Below are 20,060 nucleotides of genomic sequence, written 5' to 3'. Positions count from 1 at the left end.
GGAAAAGAATCCACTGGGAAATTTGTGGTCTCTAGATTTGGCCTTATTAAATTCTATACATTTACATTTTCTGAAGCAGCCCAAAATTTTCTCCATTTAACACATTATGAAGAAAAATATCTAGCTTATGATGAACCGCCGGAAGGTATTTTACTTTTACTTCATATAAATATGGATATTTTTCTTAGGCAAACACATCGATTCGCATAAGAAGCCCTTTATTATCTCCCTTGAGCCATTTGTATTACATTTATAATGAATGGATGCACTTTTTAGGGCTTCATATTTGGGGTTTTCATTCACTTCCATCATAAAGCTTGGATTAGCCAGGATATTTTTTAATATAAGTCTTATAGTATTTGTCTGAAAGAAGAGTGTCATTTACAGCTAGGATGGCTTGAGGGTGAGTAAATCATGGGGTAATTATTTAAAAAAAATATTACTCCACCATCTGTGTGACATAACAAACCAACATGGTTGAACATCAAATTTGCGACAATATGGTTTTTGGGAAACGGTTCTGACTAGCGTATTTCTTAAGCAATGCATTGCACTGTGGTAGTTAAGCAGAGAGTTATGTCATTGTACGGGAAACATTATGTATTGCGTGAAATGTATTCACTGTAATATTTTTCTGTCTCTAGATATGGCCTTATTTAACATGTGTCTGAGGGTTTTATTATCAAGTTTGAATAGTAACAACACACCTTGATTCCCAAATTTCACAACCCTTATTTGCTCTCAAATAGTCAAAATAAACCAGACTAGTGATTTTCATTATGAATGCACATTGTATTTTGCATATGTGTTATTGCTTTAATTAATGATAAAACATGATCATTAATTCAAACGATAACAGCTTGTGTTTTGTACATAACATTTCTTCAACATACTATACATTTTGTCTAGAAACAGTTTGACATGTAAAGTTCCTAAAATAAACTTTTGTTACTTTCGTGAACAGAGAATCGTCCTCCCTGTTGGACGGCGTGTTTCACCGCTTGGTGGTTTGGCAATGCAGAGGAAATGAAGGCAAACACTTCCCGTCCTCTCTCCAAGTCTCAAATGTTTTGTGCTTTGGTGGCGTGCAAGAAAAGAGTGAAACATTCCGAAGAAAAGAAAAGAAAATCAAGCTACAAATGTCATATCAGTCCAGTTCAAGATGATCAAGCCCACTTTCAACTTCCGGTCCAAGATGCCCCCAGTTAAAGAGACTTATGGTGACTTATGCTGTCAGAAAGAGCAGAGACCCAAAAGCCATCTTCTCCTGTTAAGGGAAGGTCTTTAAACATCTCATATAAATATACTCTTCTGTGTTTTAATCACATCTTATTATAAAACTAACATCAAGCTAAACTTGTGCACATGTGAAATATAATCAGGTGTAGACAGAATCTGTCCCACGGTTTTTAAAGTCAAAATCAAACACCACTGGCAACTCATTTTACCTCCATAATGTGACACTTTACATACTGAAACGTAACAAGAAAGAAAATAAATATTTAGGACCTGATTTCATCCCTCGGGAACTGACGGAGAGACTATATCTTGTTTTAAGTTTATTTTACTTTCCCTGATGCCTTTTGTTTTTTCTTGTTTTAAGCATAAACCTCTCTTGATTAAGTTTGATTTTTGCTTAAAACAGGATAAAACATCTTTCCAAAATAAACTTAATTCAAAACAGTAAATTATGTGAAAACAAGTTTTAAAATCTTATGAAATTTAGCTTTTCAAGTCACGTTGGATGTTTAAATATTTATATTGAAAAACAAGATAAAAGTAGTGGTTAAAAAAGGAATTATTGCAGTATAAAGACGTCAGCCGAAAAGGAAAGTAGTTTCAGAGGTCGTTTCAAGTTATTCCATTTTGATGAAAGATTACAAGACATGTCTCATTATAATAATGTGCCCTGGTGAATCATGCACTATAAAAAATAAATCAATCTTAAATTCATATTGACTTCAAATCCATTCCACAGATTCTCTCCAGGCCTGGTTATAATTGACCCTTGGCCAACCCTACCTAAGCAACTGTTGCCAAGTATCATATTATAAGACAAGCTTTTGTTTCATTCTAATGTAAGTGTTTGAATTTTTTTAAATGCTTTTTTAAATCATAAAATAAACTTTGAGAAATAAATTAAACTGCGTTCATTCCCAAATCAACATGTATGACATCAGAATGAAAAAACTGCCATTTTGTGCTTTAAAAGTCATATCTAAAAAAAAAAAAGAAAAAAGAAAAAAAGAAAAATCTTTTAAAGAAGCAATACTGAATAAGATGGCTGTTAAGTTTAATAAACACTATATATAGTCAATCCAAAATGTATTCAGACACCTTCAACATTTTCTCACATTAAAACTGTTTATTCACATTAGTTTAGAAAATGGTAATAAAATGTGACAGTTAAACTGTGTCAGAACACATTAATCTTATAATGTGAGATAACATTGATAGCAAGGTGTATAATTGATTACAATCAACCAATTAGCTGTTAAATTTAAGTACACAATTACATAATATCAATTTAGGTCAACCAAAGACCAAGCAATTCTTAATTTTGTTCAGTCTGTGGTGTAAAAGTTTACATTTGCAATTAAATAAAAAACTATTAATAAAACATGGTCAGGTCAAAGTTTCACTGCACTGTAGAACTATGATTTGCTTTCGGAGTATTTTTCTGAGAATTTTGGAGCATAATATATCTCACAGTTTAATTTATTTTGCTATCCTCACTCACATAAATGAACTATAGTGTCCTGCACCCACTAGTAAAAAAATATATATCTGGTGCCTGGATAATTTTTGGTTTGACAGTATGTGGTATGTCATATTGCACTGGCAGATTTAGCTTCTTTAGGACATTTATGTGGTTTCAAATATTTTCAAATGGGGGGTTTCATTATTTTAACTGGGAAATTAGTCAAAATACTAATCAAGAATAATGTTTTTTTTTTTTTTTTTTTTTTTTTTTAGTGTACTGTTGCAAATAAATAAATGCATGTTTCTAAATGTCATTTCATATATTGATTCAGGTCGTACACTCTCAGAAAAAAACGTATGTATCAGCGATAGCAGTTACCCTAATGTGATCAGCTGTAATTGCTTTTCTCTTTTCAGTGACTGTGAGAGGCATTTGGCAGTCTCTGTTCACAGTCTCTGCAGTTTTTAATCACGTTACTGCGTAATTTATCAGTTTCAGATCCAAAACAGCAGATAGATAAAAGATCCTTCGCAATGTCATGCTTCATTCCAGCCCACGTAAGAATAATATCCAATCCATTTTCCCACTTCATGAGCTCATTTCACTAACAATTGCACCATTCTTGTCAAGGTAGTCTGAGTGAGCAACAGTAACTAAGGCAGGTGGAGCTTAGCAAAGAGTCAAATGAGGTTTTAGTGCACTTTAAGAGAAACACTTTGTCCCTTTGCTACCCTATGTTTTTAAAAAGTGCTTGTGAATTGGATATGATGAAATAGTGGTACAAGTAAGTGAACCATTAAACAGCTTATCGAAACCAGATGGTGTAATTTTACAGTATTGCAAAAAAAAGGAAGAAAACCAAACATTATGCAAACATTAAAATGGTAGCAATGCCAAAAATGTTACAGAAATCTGTAAACAGATAAAAAGGAAATATGTAGAAAGGAAAAAAAGGTTCAATCCCAATGGCCACAGAGCATTAAGGCTAGAGCCACGAAACACATCACCGACAGCTCTGTCAGGTGCGCTATATTACAAGAAGGCCTGTTTGCGCCCGGCAGAGAAGATTAGCTTCTACATTCCGTGTGGGTGTCAGAAATTGAGCGAGGCTTCTGTATAAGCACATAATCCTGGGCGTGTGGAAAGTGGGTGTCCGGTGTGCTAGAGGCGGTGGAGTCGTGTTTCGTCTGTGTCAGCGTCACCCACTCTGAATGTACTTCTTAATAACCACGCAACCGTGTCTAAAGAGTGGACAAGGCAGGCTCTGCTGCAGCGTCCATGCGTTGGCACAGGGGTCGAAGGCCTCCATGGTTCCCAGAGCCGGGCCCTCGCTGCTCACTATGCCACCGGTCGCATAGATCTTCCCATCCAGGACCACCGCACTGGAAAATAGGTTATTTGAGAACTGGTTCAGTTTCTTTTCAGTCTTTCTTTCTTTAAAAAAAATGATTTTTACTTTGACAAATACAAATAAATAAAAGAACCACATTTATCAATATATAAAATAATAATTCAATTAAAGGGGAAAAAACTAATAATAAACGAGACAATACTGAGCATAACAATAAACTGAAAAAAAGTTTTCACTCAGAAACTGCTAGTAATTTTACAATAATTACAAAGAAATGGCAAGTAACAAATTGAGCTAAATATGAAATTTAGAAGTAGAAAGACTTCAATATGCCAACAATCATTGATTTATTTGAATTTTTTAGTCCGCTAACTGATTATAAATGATATCACAATGATGGTGGGTAGTAACATAATCCATAATCATATTATACATTTTAAATAATGCATTCTGGCTGTTATTAATGACTTAACAGATAGAATATGATTATTGTGTACCACACTTATATAAAAAGACAAAGATGAAGAAAAATATATTATCAATATATTATCACAAAAATATATTATCACTTTATTATCAACAACAAGTGTGTTAAAACAAAAAAATGTGTCTCAAATTAGGGTTTGTGATGGAGCTGCAGGTGGTTTATTAATTAACTGCTAATTAATTAATTACACCATTTTGTAAAATGAAAGAAAAAAATGTATACTTTTAAATTAAAAACAAATATTTCATTTCTTTATGGATGACATGCAAGTTGTAACCAATAACAAACATTGTAAAAACCTTGAACATGTGAATGTGTTGTGAAATACACTTACAATCTCAAGGGGATTTCAAGTAAATCTTTGCTATTAAAGGTGTTTGGCCACAACAACAACAAAAAAACAAAAACAAAAAACAAACAAACACTTTGTACACTTTGAAGCAGAGCGCACAACCAACAGACAAAACTAAGGGGTAAAATCATGCTAATCTTAATGCAAATTCTTTGATTCGGTTTTTTGTGGACTAAAAAAAGAGCTAAAATACTCAGTGGCAGTGTTGAGTTGTCAGTTGGTACCAGCACCATTTAATTATCAAAGATTCTTGACCCTAGAAATTTGAGGGGAAAAAATCCTGGATTTCTCACCGCATACATAAGCGTAATGATAAAGATTATGTTCCAATTTGCCATCTTACATGAGGCTTTGCATTGTCAACTGTCTAACTGATGGATGAGACAAATCATATACCTCCTAATCTTCTCTTTGGGCTGTATTCATTTCAAGCCCTTGACAGGTTTCAAAATGTTAATGCGGAAACTTATGTGAGTGTGACTGTAACTGACGTGTCGCCTCCGGAAAACGTATTTGTTCACAAATACACAGCAGAAATGTAAAAGGTGCCCATGTGTGCTTTGGGGGGACGTGATGCACTAGCGATTGTTTGGCGGCTCATTCGTGCTTTATCTGCTGCTGAGCTAATTGCTGCCTCTGCTGTGAATACCAATCAGCAGTGAAAGAAAATCGGGCCCAAAGCATGACCCTGGGGGACACCGAATAAAGTCGTAGGAGCAAACAGGGCAGGCTTTTGTGTAAACTGGAACACATCACTTTAACAATGTGCTTTTCTCAGCTTGATCCATCTGCACTTACTTGATTATGGTTGTTAATGCTCATTATACTTTATGTGGTGAAAATAGCATATATATATATATATATATATATATTTGTATTTATGAAAGCTGAAAGCAACTGCAATACGTTTACATGAATAACAACAAAAATAATTTAAAAAAAATAACTGTCAAAGCATTAAAACCTAAAGAAAAATGTGTTTTAGACAGCTGGAGTTGTGTACTATAAGACTTCAGATGCAAAAGCTGCCAAACAGTTTTTAGACAATTTTCTTGTCAAAAATGTGATAAAGATATTGAGTGAATGCTCTCTGTACGTAGTTCATAATATAATTTTGCTTTAAACCCACTAATCTCAGTCTCAGCTCATTCAGAAATTCACCGGTTTGTTAGCAGTCTGTAGTTGACTTAACAAATTGATTGTCTGGATGTGGAATTTTGAATTTAGAGAACAAACTAATTAAAAATGAAAAATTTAAACAAAGCAGTACATTTTTAAGACAATAATTGAGAGACCCTAAACATTTAAATGTTTCAGGTTGTGGTGGATTTTTTCCCCCAACAATTCCAAAAAGTGCACAAAAGATCAATACTTAAGTATTATGAATTACAAAAAAGTATAAAAATAGTAATAGTGATACACCACTAACAAAGGCAGACTTGTTCAATAACCTTCTATTCAGCCGTACTCAAAGAACCATGAAAGGAGAAGAATAGGTTTAGCAGCCATGACTAACTCCCGTTCTTACAGCTGCAAAAACTCTCAATCAAGTTTTCTCCAGGGTCAGATGATGGTCCGCAGCTTAATTTTCAGAATCATCTGTGATTCAGATGCTGGTCTTACCTGCAGAACTGCCTGGAGTGGTTCATGTTGGGTCCTGCTTTGATGTTTCCTTTCTCAGGGTCATAGATGGTGGTGGCTCTGGCGTATGCTCCTCCCAGGATGAAGATATATCCATTCAGAGTCACAGCCGGGGCGTACTTGTTATCTGAACAATGGCAAAATAAAACAAGTTACCACTAACCCATTTTAAGTCCATGAGGTCAGGAACATCCATCATGCAAATATGCAAACGTTAATGTGTGCTACTGTGTTACTAGTGCAACATACAGTAATTGCATCTAATTTTGGATTGCAAGAAGCAGTTTTAATATTTTGGTGAAAGATTATGATGATTTTTTCCCCCTCTGTGAATCATTCACAATAAGACCAGAAACACACATTAAAGGGATTGTTCACCCAGAAATGAAAATTAGCCCATGATTTACTCACCCTCAAGTCATCCTAGGTAAATAGGACATTCTTCTTTCAGACGAATATGTCCTGGCTATTCCAAGCTTTATAATCCGTTACATTTCAATAGCGCTTTTTTTGGGTCCTCATATTGCTTTACATGGAAGGGGGGAATCTCCTCAACCAACACCAATGTGCAGTATCCACCTGGAAGATGCTAGGGCCGCCATATTGCGGCAGAATGCCCACCACACACCAGTTGATTGGTGGAGAGGAGATCATTCAGGCCAGTCAGGAGAGGGGAGTGATTAGGAGGCCATGATGGACAATGGGCCAATTTGGACAGGATGCTGGGGTTGCACCGCTACTCTTTTTTTTCAGAGGACATTCTGGGATTTTGAATGACCACATAAAGTCAGGACCTTGGTTTAACGTCTCACCCGAAGTATGGGTGGGGGTAACAAAGGCCTTCTAAAGCAACTCAATGCATTTGTGTAAGAAAAACATCCATATTTGAAAATTTGCAAACTGTGTTCTCTAACTTCCGCTAACTGTCTTGCATACATTCACAAGAGACTGGCGTTCCAGTAATGATGCTCCATGGAGAATGTTTTATTTTGCTCTATCCTCTGTGCTTCCGTGTTCGTCACCGCAACTTACGCTACACCTGCATCCTACATGATATGCTGGAACACCAGTGGAAGTTGGAGATTACTGTTTACCAGCCATATCACCCTGTAGCCCAAGACTGGTTTCCCACTGAAGCTAAGCAGGGTTGAGCCTGGTCAGTGCCAGGATGGGAGACCAACTGGGAAAACCAGGTTGTTGCTGAAAAAGGTGTTAGTGAGGCCAGCAGGGGGCACTCAACCTGTGGTCTGTGTGGGTCCTAATGCCCCAGTATAGTGTTGCAGACACTATACTGTCAAAGAGCACCGTCCTTCGGATGAAACGTTAAACCGAGGGCCTGACTCTCTGTGTTCATTAAAAGAATCCAAGGATGTCCTTCAGAAAAAGGAGTGTAACCCCGCTATCCTGGCCAAATTTTCCCATTGGCTTCTGGCCATTATGGGCTCATAATCATCCCCATATACTGATGGGCTTCATCACTCTGATGTCTCCTCTCCTTCAATCAGCTGGTGTGTGGTGGGATAGAACGCTAGAACGTGCAATATGGATGCAGTCGCATCATCCAGGTGGATGCTGCACATTGGTGGTGCTTGAGGAGATTCCCCCTTTCCATGTGAAGCGATTTGAGTGCCTAGAAAAGCGCTACATAAATGTAACAAATATTAAAATAATATTATAATAATTATTATTTGTGAAGTTTTAAATATGTATATTTTCTTAAACAAAAGCACAGCTTCGCTATAGAAGGCCCCACTATATTAACCACCCGGAGCCGTGTGGAGCAGTTTTATGATGGATATGCACTTTTATGGACTTCAAAACAGAAACAACAATTCACTGCCATTATAAAGCTTGGAAGATCCATGACATTTTTTAATATAACTCTGATTGTATTCGTCTGATTGTCATATGTCACCTAGGATGATCTGAGGGTGAGTAAATCATGGGCTAATTTTCATTTTTGGGTGAACTATCCCTTTAAAGTAAATAAGGTCAATTGATTTTATGTTGATTTCAGAGTAATCTCTTGTAAATGCATCACACCTCAAATCAATTTATAAACAAGATTACAAAGCACATTTTACATCAGAGACAAGCAATTCTTATTAGTTTATTATGTTTCATTTATTGAGAAAGGCACCTGAACAGATTATTAATTTCAACAATATACAAGTATAAGAGTAACAGCTGGGGTCATTCTATCGACGGCCCAATTGAAAATCAATAGCCTTGTTCCAGCACATTATGTTGGCATGAATGCGGTTAACTCCTTTGATTTAAGTAATCATGCAGGAGAAAACACATAAATAATTGATGAGTGGCAAATAATTGAATTGAATTCACATTCAACTCAGCAGCTGTGACTTCAACCTCAGCCGCTGAAGAGAGACGTGAGAACATTGAGCTAATTAAATCTTGAGCCTTTTCAGATTTGGAGTGAGACCTCACAGGAAGAACAGATATTACGGATAATATAAAAAAATAGAGAGATGTGGAGGGAAGGTTAACAAATAATGGTCAGAAATAGAAGTGTGCATGCAGATCCATGTGCATTGGGCAATATTGAACACTAAACAAGAATAATATTTGATCTCACTTAATCTATTAAACTAAACGGTGCCCTAAGTACAAGACAAATACGAGAAGATTACCACAGTCCCAGGGTAAATCTCACAAAAACCTGTTAAGAACTGGGTTATATTTCAGCCCAAAATAAAATTTAAAAAGAAACAACCTGAAATTATGTGAAAATGTTAGGATACCCTATTGAATACAATGGTTTTCTGTATAAGGACATAATAATAATTAAAAAAACATCTAGTGCTTGGCAGGTCTTAAAATTTAGAAAATAAAGCCTCAGATGAACAACAACACATGACATATTGACACACGGCACTGTGTCAAAGCAAAAATACAGTCAAGATGGAAAAACCATGGGTGACAAAGTTAGGACACCCACATTCAATTGCATGTAGATCTACTCTTAGCAGCAATAACTTGAAGCAATCCTTTTCTGCATGATTTATAAGTCTCTTGCTTCATTCTGGAGGAATTTTGGTCGACTTTACAACATTGCTTCAGTTTGTTGAGGTTTGTGGGCATTTGTTTATGCACAGCTCTTGCCACAGCATTTCAGTCAGGATGAGGTCTGGACTTCAACTGGGCTAGTGCAATACCTTCATTCTTTTCTTTATAGATTTGAAAAATAAATCTTCTGTTGTAGATATGCTGGTGATCTTCAGATCATTGTCTGGTTGCATGACCCTATTTTAGCCATGCTTTAGCTGTCATACAGATGGTCTCACATTTTACTCAAGGATACTTTGGTATACAGAGGAGTTCATGGTTGACTCAATGAGTGTGGTCCTGTGACTACAAAACAAGGCCAAAATCATCACCCCTCTACCAGCATGCTTGACCCTTTTGTATGAGGTGTTTGTGCTGATATGCTCTCTTGGTTTTTTTTAGCAAACTTGGCACTGTGCATTATGGCCAAACATCTTTTTCTAATTGTATTGTCATGAATTGTATCATTTAACATGTTAACTGAGGCCTGTAGAGTCTGAGGTGTAGTTCTTTGATTGTTTGCAATTTCTCTGAGAATTACAGTCTGATCTTGGGAAGATTGGTGTCTGTTTTGAATGTCTTCCACTTGTGAGTAATCTGTTTCAAACAATTTAAAGTCTATCATTCTACAGTGAGGACACTGTCGAATGATGGACTTTAAATTGTTTTGAAATAGCCTTGTAACCCTTTGGAGATTGATGGCAGCAATTGCTTCTCTAAGATCATTGCTAATGTCTTTCCTCCTTGGCATAGTTTTACATTTTATTTGAATTCTCCAGACCAGCAAACTGCCAAAACTTCTGTTTTTATAGAAGTTAGTCAATTGTATTTAATTAGCAGTGCTTTACCATTACTTACCCTCTTAATTCCTGTTACAGTTTTGCTAAACAAACAATGATAAGGTGCATGTAATATGTCATGTGTTGTTGTTCATCTAAGGTTTTATTCTCCAAATTTTGATTAAATATTTTCTTGACACAATTTGGTCCTCTTAGTACCAATTTAACAATGTTTAAACACCAAAGTCTACGCTGTAAAAAAATATATGTTCAATAAATTATGACAAGATATGTTTTTACATTGTTTTAACTAATCAAAATATGTTAAGAAATGTTAAACTTTTTTTAATAAGTTTTACAAGATGTAACTCATTTTATAAAGTCAGTTTAACATAATCCAAGTTGAAATAACTTAAACATTCAAGTCCATTGTATTTAAAAATTTCAGGCTGTGACTTTTTTTACAGTGTACCTGAGTAATGTTGCCATATCCATCCCTTTATGACCACAGTGGACCTTCTAATAGCTATTTCCAGCAGGAAAATGCACCATGACACAAAGTTAATTTAATCTCAAACTGATTTCTTGAACATGACAATAAGTTCCCTTTCGAGAGAGGTTCCTCGTATTACGTATGGGAAAAACTCCTTTTCTCGAGAATGTGAAGCAAAACTTTTAATAAAGGTATCTATGTAAAGCGCAGTGAGCTGCACGGCCACAGCCCAGCGCGAGGAGCGCTCTGATTGGCCGGGCTGCGGCAACTGCAGGAACCTATGGTGAGGCGGCTGAGAGGAACGAACCAATGGGGGGCGTTCCAGAAGCCCGCCGAAAAAGGTGCTTATATTTGCATACAGGAGGCTATATAAGACCCTAATTCGCCATAGGTGTCAGATTTTATCTCCTTCAGCGATACCTTCGCTGGTCTCCGGAAGAAGCACCGCCGTTGAAAAGGCACCAGCGGAACCTGCAGCTGAGGACGACGGACTCCCTCTCCGCCTTCTCTGCCGTTCCAGCTACGCCATCCGGCGTTATATATCCTTTAAACTGTGTCTATGTTGAGTGTTATATGTGTTTGTGTTGCCGCTGCAACGCCACTTCTAGAGCTTACAGGCTTGTTCTACTCGAGGACTCTCTCGTTCCGCCGCGTCGTTAAGCGCCGCGGAAAGACGGAGCTCTTCTCACTCTCCCTCTGCTCTCGTCCCGTCGCGCTGAATAGCGCCGCGGAAAGAGAGAATGTTAGAGGACATGAGCACACTCAAGCCGAAGCTCTCTTCACTCTGCCGCCGCCGCGGCTCTTCTTCCGCCGCTGCCACAGAGTTGTTCCCACTCTTCTCTCATTCCGTCGCGCTACAGCCGCGGACAGAGAATACTAGAGTGAATAGGCGAACTCGAGCCGAAGCTCTCGCCGTGCTAGAAGCGCCGCGGACAGAGTTTTACCTCACGCTTCCAATTCTCTCGTCCTGTCGCTCTATCGCCGCGGACAGAGAATACTAGAGTGAATAAACAAACTCGAGCCGAAGCTCTCGCCGTGCTAGAAGCGCCGCGGACAGAGTTTTACCTCACGCTTCCAATTCTCTCGTCCTGTCGCTCTATCGCCGCGGACAGAGAATAATAGAGTGAATAAACAAACTCGAGCCGAAGCTCTCGCCGTGCTAGAAGCGCCGCGGACAGAGTTTTACCTCACGCTTCCAATTCTCTCGTCCTGTCGCTCTATCGCCGCGGACAGAGAATACTAGAGTGAATAAACAAACTCGAGCCGAAGCTCTCGCCGTGCTAGAAGCGCCGCGGACAGAGTTTTACCTCACGCTTCCAATTCTCTCGTCCTGTCGCTCTATCGCCGCGGACAGAGAATAATAGAGTGAATAAACAAACTCGAGCTGAAGCTCTCGCCGTGCTAGAAGCGCCGCGGACAGAGTTTTACCTCACGCTTCCAATTCTCTCGTCCTGTCGCTCTATCGCCGCGGACAGAGAATACTAGAGTGAATAAACAAACTCGAGCCGAAGCTCTCGCCGTGCTAGAAGCGCCGCGGACAGAGTTTTACCTCACGCTTCCAATTCTCTCGTCCTGTCGCTCTATCGCCGCGGACAGAGAATAATAGAGTGAATAAACAAACTCGAGCTGAAGCTCTCGCCGTGCTAGAAGCGCCGCGGACAGAGTTTTACCTCACGCTTCCAATTCTCTCGTCCTGTCGCTCTATCGCCGCGGACAGAGAATAATAGAGTGAATAAACAAACTCGAGCCGAAGCTCTCGCCGTGCTAGAAGCGCCGCGGACAGAGTTTTACCTCACGCTTCCAATTCTCTCGTCCTGTCGCTCTATCGCCGCGGACAGAGAATACTAGAGTGAATAAACTAACTCGAGCCGAAGCTCTCGCCGTGCTAGAAGCGCCGCGGACAGAGTTTTACCTCACGCTTCCAATTCTCTCGTCCTGTCGCTCTATCGCCGCGGACAGAGAATAATAGAGTGAATAAACAAACTCGAGCCGAAGCTCTCGCCGTGCTAGAAGCGCCGCGGACAGAGTTTTACCTCACGCTTCCAATTCTCTCGTCCTGTCGCTCTATCGCCGCGGACAGAGAATACTAGAGTGAATAAACTAACTCGAGCCGAAGCTCTCGCCGTGCTAGAAGCGCCGCGGACAGAGTTTTTCCTCACGCTTCCAATTCTCTCGTCCTGTCGCTCTATCGCCGCGGACAGAGAATAATAGAGTGAATAAACAAACTCGAGCCGAAGCTCTCGCCGTGCTCATTCTACCGCCGCCGTGCTGAAGCGCTGCGGACAGAGAATACTAGAGTAAGTTAGACGAGCGAGCTCGGGCTGTTGGGTATGTCAAGAACAATGTCGCTGCAGCGCGCGCTTACTGCCAAGGAAGTTGTAATGGCTGCCTTGTCATGATAGCGCGCGCCCCTTCCACAGCGCGTTGCTGACTAGAGCGCGGCTTACGTCATAGCACGCGCTCACTGTCAGAGCATAAGGGCGTCGGAAAATGGCTGCCAAGCTAAGCCCTTTTTTCACTCTATCACTTCCAGTCCCCTTTATTCAGGCGGCTGGAAAGGTTTTTACACTGTAGACAAAGTGTCCACTACACAGTGTGCACCCCTACATAAGCACTGTTAATTCAGCCTCACAAAATCACAAATAAATCCCGCCGCGGCCGGATTACACCATATAAAGTCAACTAGCCTTATTGCAGTCAACTAGCCTGTGGTCAAACACGCTTGTCTGCATACACGCTTTCAGTCTAGACTAGAGCATAACGGCATTGTGGAATGGCTCACATACCACCCGCACTTCCTTACATTCTCCCAGTTCCCTTAAGTTAAGTGACTGGAGATGAAATATTGCAGTCAACTAGCCTGTGTTAAACACGCTCGTCTGCACACTAATGCTGTGTGCGTTTACCCCTGTGGATTTGCTCACTGGTTTGCACCGTGGGTATTCTACGTAGGTTGTGCGCCACTGCACATTGTTTACACTACACACAAAAGAGCTTTCTACGTAGGAAATGTGCCCACTTTACAGTCTGCACTCCTGCACCCAAGCACTTTTCACAAAGTTCACTCTCGCACACACAATATAAATGTGAGGCGTGCGCCCACTGCAAAGCCTGCACCGCCAAAACTAACACTATCCCCACAGTGTTACAAGCAGTGTTACAGCACAAGCAACCCGGCTAACAGGCCCCTATTACTAAGCGGCCAGCCCCCGAATCTAATTCAACCCCTGGCTTTACGAGCCCAGGCCTGGCAGGCCATTCCTGGTATATAATATTGGGTGTTGAACATATAAAATGAGGTTCTCGCTACAGTTTTGCTCGCAGACCCCGCGATTCAAGCCGTGGTCGAGCCCTCTGTAAGAAGCAGTGTCAGTCACGTGCTTCTCGCTGAGGCATTGAGACTGTTAAAGGAGAGAGCGGCGAAAACAGTACACCCGACGCTAGCGAGTCAGGTTTTTACTGTCGCTAATTCCTCATGCCGAAAATGGGTGGCGGTCTCAGGCCCATTTTCCAGGCATCTGAACAAAGCACTTATGACACGCTCGTTTCAAGGTGCTGACGGTGAAACAAATCCTCGCGCACATTCGCCCCGGGGATTGGGTTTTCTCAATAGATCTGAAAAACGCATACTTCACGTTACGATAACCCCCCACCCCCACTACAGGCCATTCTTGAGATTCGCCTTCGAGGGGCAGGCTTATCAGTACAGTCATTGTCATAGACTCAAGACTTACGGCATAAGAACCACCACGTCTTGATAATGTACATAAAATCGCTAGGGCAGCCGAGATCAGACTCTGTTCACTGCATGGCTAAGCATCTCCTTTTATGGGCAGAGCACAATCTGAGCTCCCTAAGGGCGGCTTACGTGCCAGGTATTCTGAATCAGGGTCCGGACATGTTATCCAGAGGACCCATGTCCCCAGGGGGATGGTCCCTTTACCCGCAAACAATTCAGCTTGCACAGCACACGCTGCCCAATATTTTTTCTGCAAACGCAGGGATGCCCTGGCCCATGTTGGCCCAGACTCCCTCTATATGTTCCCTCCGATCGCGATCCAGCTGCAGCCTGTGCTTTTTAATAGCCCCACTTTGGAAGAACCGCACATGGTTCTCCATACTGTTTCAGCTGTCAGACACAGCCCCATGCCTATTCTGCCAATGAAAGGGAAGGTCTGGCATCCCAATCCCGAGCTGTGGGCCCTCCACGTATGGCCCATCAACGGTATCCCGGAACCTCTCTGACAAGTTATGAACACTATTTCGGAAGCTAGAGCCCCTGCTATCTGGCAGCTCTGCTTGAAGTGGTCAGTGGTTTTCTAACCAATGTGCTACGCGAAACATCGACGCACACTCATGCGAACTGGCGGAACCGCTCGCTTTCTCTAAGAGCTAATGGACGCGGGTCGTCCCCCCTCCATACTCGGGGTGTGTGTCTCCGCCATAGCAGCTAGCCACGCTCCTATCGCGGCACATTCACTAGGGAAAAGTGATCTTATTGTGTGTTTTCTTAAAGGGGCCAGGAGATTCAGCTCGCCTTGCCCCTACCTCGGTCCCTATTTGGGACCTCGCCATGGTTTTGGAGGCCGTGAAGGGTTCCCCCTCCTAACCACTTCAGAACACGAGCTTGAAGCACATATCACTCAAAACCGTTTTTCTGCTGGCTGTGGCCTCGGTTAACCGAGTGGGTGGCTTACCTGCACTCTCCGTGAGCCCTTCCTGTCTTGAGTTTGGGTCCAGCAACTTCAAGGTTGTGCTCAAACCGAGGCATGGTTTTATACTGAAAGTGCTTTCAACCCCTTCAGTATGCAGGTCTTTGCACTGCTTAACCCGCGTCTCAGAGAGAATAAGACGCAAACCTATTCTGCCCAGTCAGAGCATTGAGATTGTATCTAGAGCGCTCCGCCCCCTTCAGGCAGTCGGATCAGCTCTTCATTGCTTCGGTGGCCGCACTAAAGTTTGTGCTGTCATGAAACAGTCTCTCACACTGGATAGTGGATGCAGTCCCACTAGCATATAGGTCCAGGACCTAACCTGTCCTACAGGCATTTAAGCCCACTCCTCTAGAGGCATGGCCTCATCTTGGGCTTGGTCGTGTGACATTTCTTTGGAAGATATCTGTGCGGCGGCAGGCTGGGCCTCTCCGTCCACTTTTATCAGATTCTACAAGTTGGAGGTTCCAGCTCTACAAGCAGGGCTTCTCTCCATCTAGGCTCTATCTTGACCCTGGCAAACAGATTGCCTTACATTTTGGCCTGTACACATTAGTCCTTAAGCACTATTCATTCATCATAAGATCCGACTATGTCCGATCAGCTGTTCAAACGAACCGACTCTTCCGGTTCTTCATTCCCCTTATAAGCCGCCTCTGTCGGTGTCTCGGGGGTTTATAACATGTGCTTTGGGTATACTGGGTCAGTCAGCACACACGGCGCTTTACATTGTGTTCCCATACGTAATACGAGGAACCTCTCTCGAAAGGGAACGTACTCGGTTACTTTCGTAACCTCGGTTCCCTGAGAGAGAGGAACGAGTATTACGTTCCGTGCCGTGTTTATGCTTCTCAGGTATCGCTTCAGTCGATCTTAAAACCTGACACCTATGGCGAATTAGGGTCTTATATAGCCTCCTGTATGCAAATATAAGCACCTTTTTCGGCGGGCTTCTGGAACGCCCCCCATTGGTTCGTTCCTCTCAGCCGCCTCACCATAGGTTCCTGCAGTTGCCGCAGCCCGGCCAATCAGAGCGCTCCTCGCGCTGGGCTGTGGCCGTGCAGCTCACTGCGCTTTACATAGATACCTTTATTAAAAGTTTTGCTTCACATTCTCGAGAAAAGGAGTTTTTCCCATACGTAATACTCGTTCCTCTCTCTCAGGGAACCGAGGTTACGAAAGTAACCGAGTACGTTTAATGTACTTAAATGGCCTTCAGTCACCAAATCTCAATCCAATAGAGCACCTTTGGGATGTGGTGGAACGGGAAGTCTGCATTATGTATGTGCAGCTGACAAATCTGCAGCAACTGTTTGATGCTTTCGTGTCAATGGATCAACATCTCTGAGGAATGTTTTTAGCTAAATCCATGCCATGTAGAATTCAGGCAGTTCTAAAGAGTCACCTACTCAGTTTTTTAAAGTTGTGAATCTTTTCAGTGTTTTCTTGATTCAATCTCCTTTTGGCATCCAGCTCTCCGCCTGACCGCACATATTTGAGGATGATTTTCAGCACCCCCTATCACAGTGTATGCATGTATGTTAAATTCTCATCTGTCGTCTCCTGCTGGGCATTGAAGTGTCAATCTGCCATCCTCAGTAATGTGGCACAACTACTAAACGGGCTCTTGAAAGATTATCTCTAAACAAACAGCAGCAGTCTTTTTCATTTATGGAAGTTTCACACTTCCATAAATGTGGCTGAAACACCAAAGCCCTTCATCCTGATTTCATGGCCATGGGAGGCTCTTCGCCATGGCTAGAATATTTACATGTTAAACACAAAACACAATATAGTACAGCATATCCCACCGCGTTTTCTGGCCTGCCAAACATAATAAGCATGCCAGCGGAGGGAAGGTGTTGTCATTCACAGATGGTGGCGGTGACAATGCCGTTCCCTGCCGATAAGATGGAGAGATGAATAACGGCAAATGGGAACATTAGGCAGATCACTGACTGTCTACTGAGAGACAAAACTTCTACTGACATGATGTTTCTTCATGGCAGATCTTACTATTTTTTGGGTGTTTACTGTAAACAATACTATACTTAATATGGGTAACACTTTACAATAACAGGACATGAATAATCATGCATTAATGCATGAATTAATAGTTAATTCAACATGGACTCATTATCAGTTAAGATATTAACTAATCATGAACAAATGAGGAGCTATCCTTAATTAAGACATGAGTCATGATGATTCATGCATGAATACAGCAGAATTAATACATGTTAGTACATGTTTGGTAAATAATGCATTAATTAACATGCATGGGTAAACTAAATTAAACAGGTTCCTTAAAATAAATAAGAAGTACTCTGACTTTTAATTAAACATGTGATTTAATACTGTCATAATTTAAACTTAAAATCTGTCATCTGCAGCTTTGTGACAAATAACATGATTATTTAGCCATCAATTTCACAGATTTGTCTAATCAAACGTGGAAAATAGACGAATAACTACCACTAATAATTTTCATTTGATATAAACCGTTTTCTGATTTGTTTAGTTCAATTACATTTAGTCATAGCTATAGTTTTCTTCCCGGAACTACAGTATGTTTGGTTTGCTTCTGGTGGGACATTCATTAGTGGTGCTCTTGGTGTAGCGTGTTAGCTGTGTTCCTTCGGTAATGCTGGCATTTTATCAAATAATAATGTCGACTGCTCTGGTTAAACAAAAAAATAATTTAAGAAATGTTTTATGTTTGTTTTATTGGGATATTTATGGAGGTGTGAATTAACTGTTTTTTTTTAAATTGTTTAAATGTATATGATTTGATTAGCAATAGCCGGTGGATGTGCTCAAGCTTTACATGTAAACGTGCCTTGTGCGTGTCTTTACAGTTATGTTTTGGCTTTATTTTAAGTCCATATAAGTTTAATTATATAAATAAAATAAAATAACTAGCCTACAAATACTTAATATATTTTTGTTTTATTTGTACCAGGAGTGAAAAGGAATAAGGATTCCATATGTTAATTCATTTTGTAATTAATGAATTGTTAGTGCATCATAGTGTCTAAACTCATGGTTAACTAACCATACACTAACATTAACTCATGGCTTGTTAATGTATGACTAAGTCATGACTTTACTTGAGGGGGCACATCATGGTTAATTCATTATTAACTAACCATACACTAACATGAACTCATGGCTTGTTAATTCATCATTATGTAATGACTACTTGAGGGGGCACATCATGATTAATTCATTATTAACTAACCATGCATTAAAATCAGCTCAAAGCATCATTGTGTCATGACTTCATGATTAATTTACTATTAACTACTTACCAAATTCAGCTCATGATTTATCATAAACTTATTATAAAATTCACATGCAACTAGTATAACTAGTATTCAGCCCAGTTAAGAGAATGGAGGTACCGTATCATCATGGCCTATGTCTGGGTGGAGAGAGAACTGCACAGATCCCAGCAGACGTTTCCTCACTTCCGGACTTAACTGCTTGTTTCCTGTTTGGTTATTTTTTGGGGACTTATTAAACCGTTAAAAGTCACAGTAGGTTTAGCTTGATGGGAAAGAGATCACAAAACAGACTGAGACCTTTTGAGATAAAATATAGCAGATTTAGATGATCAGTGAAAGTAATGAAAAACTAATCTTGGCTTTCAGTAATATTTATGATGAAGCTTCTGATGGTTTAAAAATTGTTTAAATTATGACAATAATTCACTTGGAAATGTATTTCAAAGTCAAAATAACTGTTATTCCTTCTTAGAGAGCCTGTCTAATTTAGTTTACCCATACTTGTTAATTAATGCATTAATTACCAAACATGTACTAACATGTATTAATGCTGCTGTATTCATGCATGAATCATCATGACTCATGTCTTACTTAAGGATAGCTCCTCATTTGTTCATGATTAGTTCATATCTTAACTGATCGTGAGTTCATGTTGAATTAACTATTAATTCATGCATTAATACATGATTATCCATGACCTGTTATTGTAAAGTGTTACATTAATATGTTTTACTTGAAAACTCTGCATTGCAAAATCATCTTACTGATCCGAGACTTTTGGTCAAATTGAGACACTTTATAATGGGGTTAAAAGTCTTGATCAAGAGCACTGTGTTCAGTCTTTTTTTGGGTTTGAACCAGCAACCTTTCTGCTCTATGCCCACATCTTCAACCACTAGGCTTACACTGCAATTACTAGACCATTTTATTATGCTACACAGTGGTTTTAGTTGCTTTATTACTGTTGACCGTTTCCATAGCTTTATCGATTGAGGAGGAAGCCATATAAGACGACAATGGAGACTGAGGAGCTTTGTATTTTAGCCTGTGCTGGTTCTTACACAAACACGGCTGCAATAAACATATGATCCCTGGGACACAATGTCCATAGTGACATCAAAATCAATAAGAGCCTCACCGTCCATAGCAACATCAAAATCAATAAGCGCCCAGACTGAGATGACGTTA

General features: G+C 40.3%; 1 protein-coding gene across 1 annotated transcript in view; it reads right to left on the bottom strand.

Moving 5' to 3' along the window:
* Nucleotides 1-768: 768 nt before the first annotated feature.
* Nucleotides 769-20,060, bottom strand: part of LOC137091524 (kelch-like protein 29) — a 269,564-nt gene continuing 250,272 nt past the window's right edge. The window contains exons 13-14 of the mRNA XM_067456031.1: nt 6,518-6,662; nt 769-4,086 (exon numbers count right to left, since the gene is read on the bottom strand). Of these exons, the coding sequence (XP_067312132.1) occupies nt 3,903-4,086; nt 6,518-6,662 (329 nt within the window). The 3' untranslated portion in view covers nt 769-3,902. The remainder of the gene's footprint in view (nt 4,087-6,517; nt 6,663-20,060) is intronic.

Source organism: Pseudorasbora parva, chromosome 10 (assembly GCF_024679245.1).
Source record: "Pseudorasbora parva isolate DD20220531a chromosome 10, ASM2467924v1, whole genome shotgun sequence".
Lineage (NCBI taxonomy): Eukaryota > Metazoa > Chordata > Actinopteri > Cypriniformes > Gobionidae > Pseudorasbora > Pseudorasbora parva.
The sequence above is the reverse complement of the archived record's forward strand: the minus strand, read 5'-3'. Positions and strand labels throughout refer to the sequence as shown.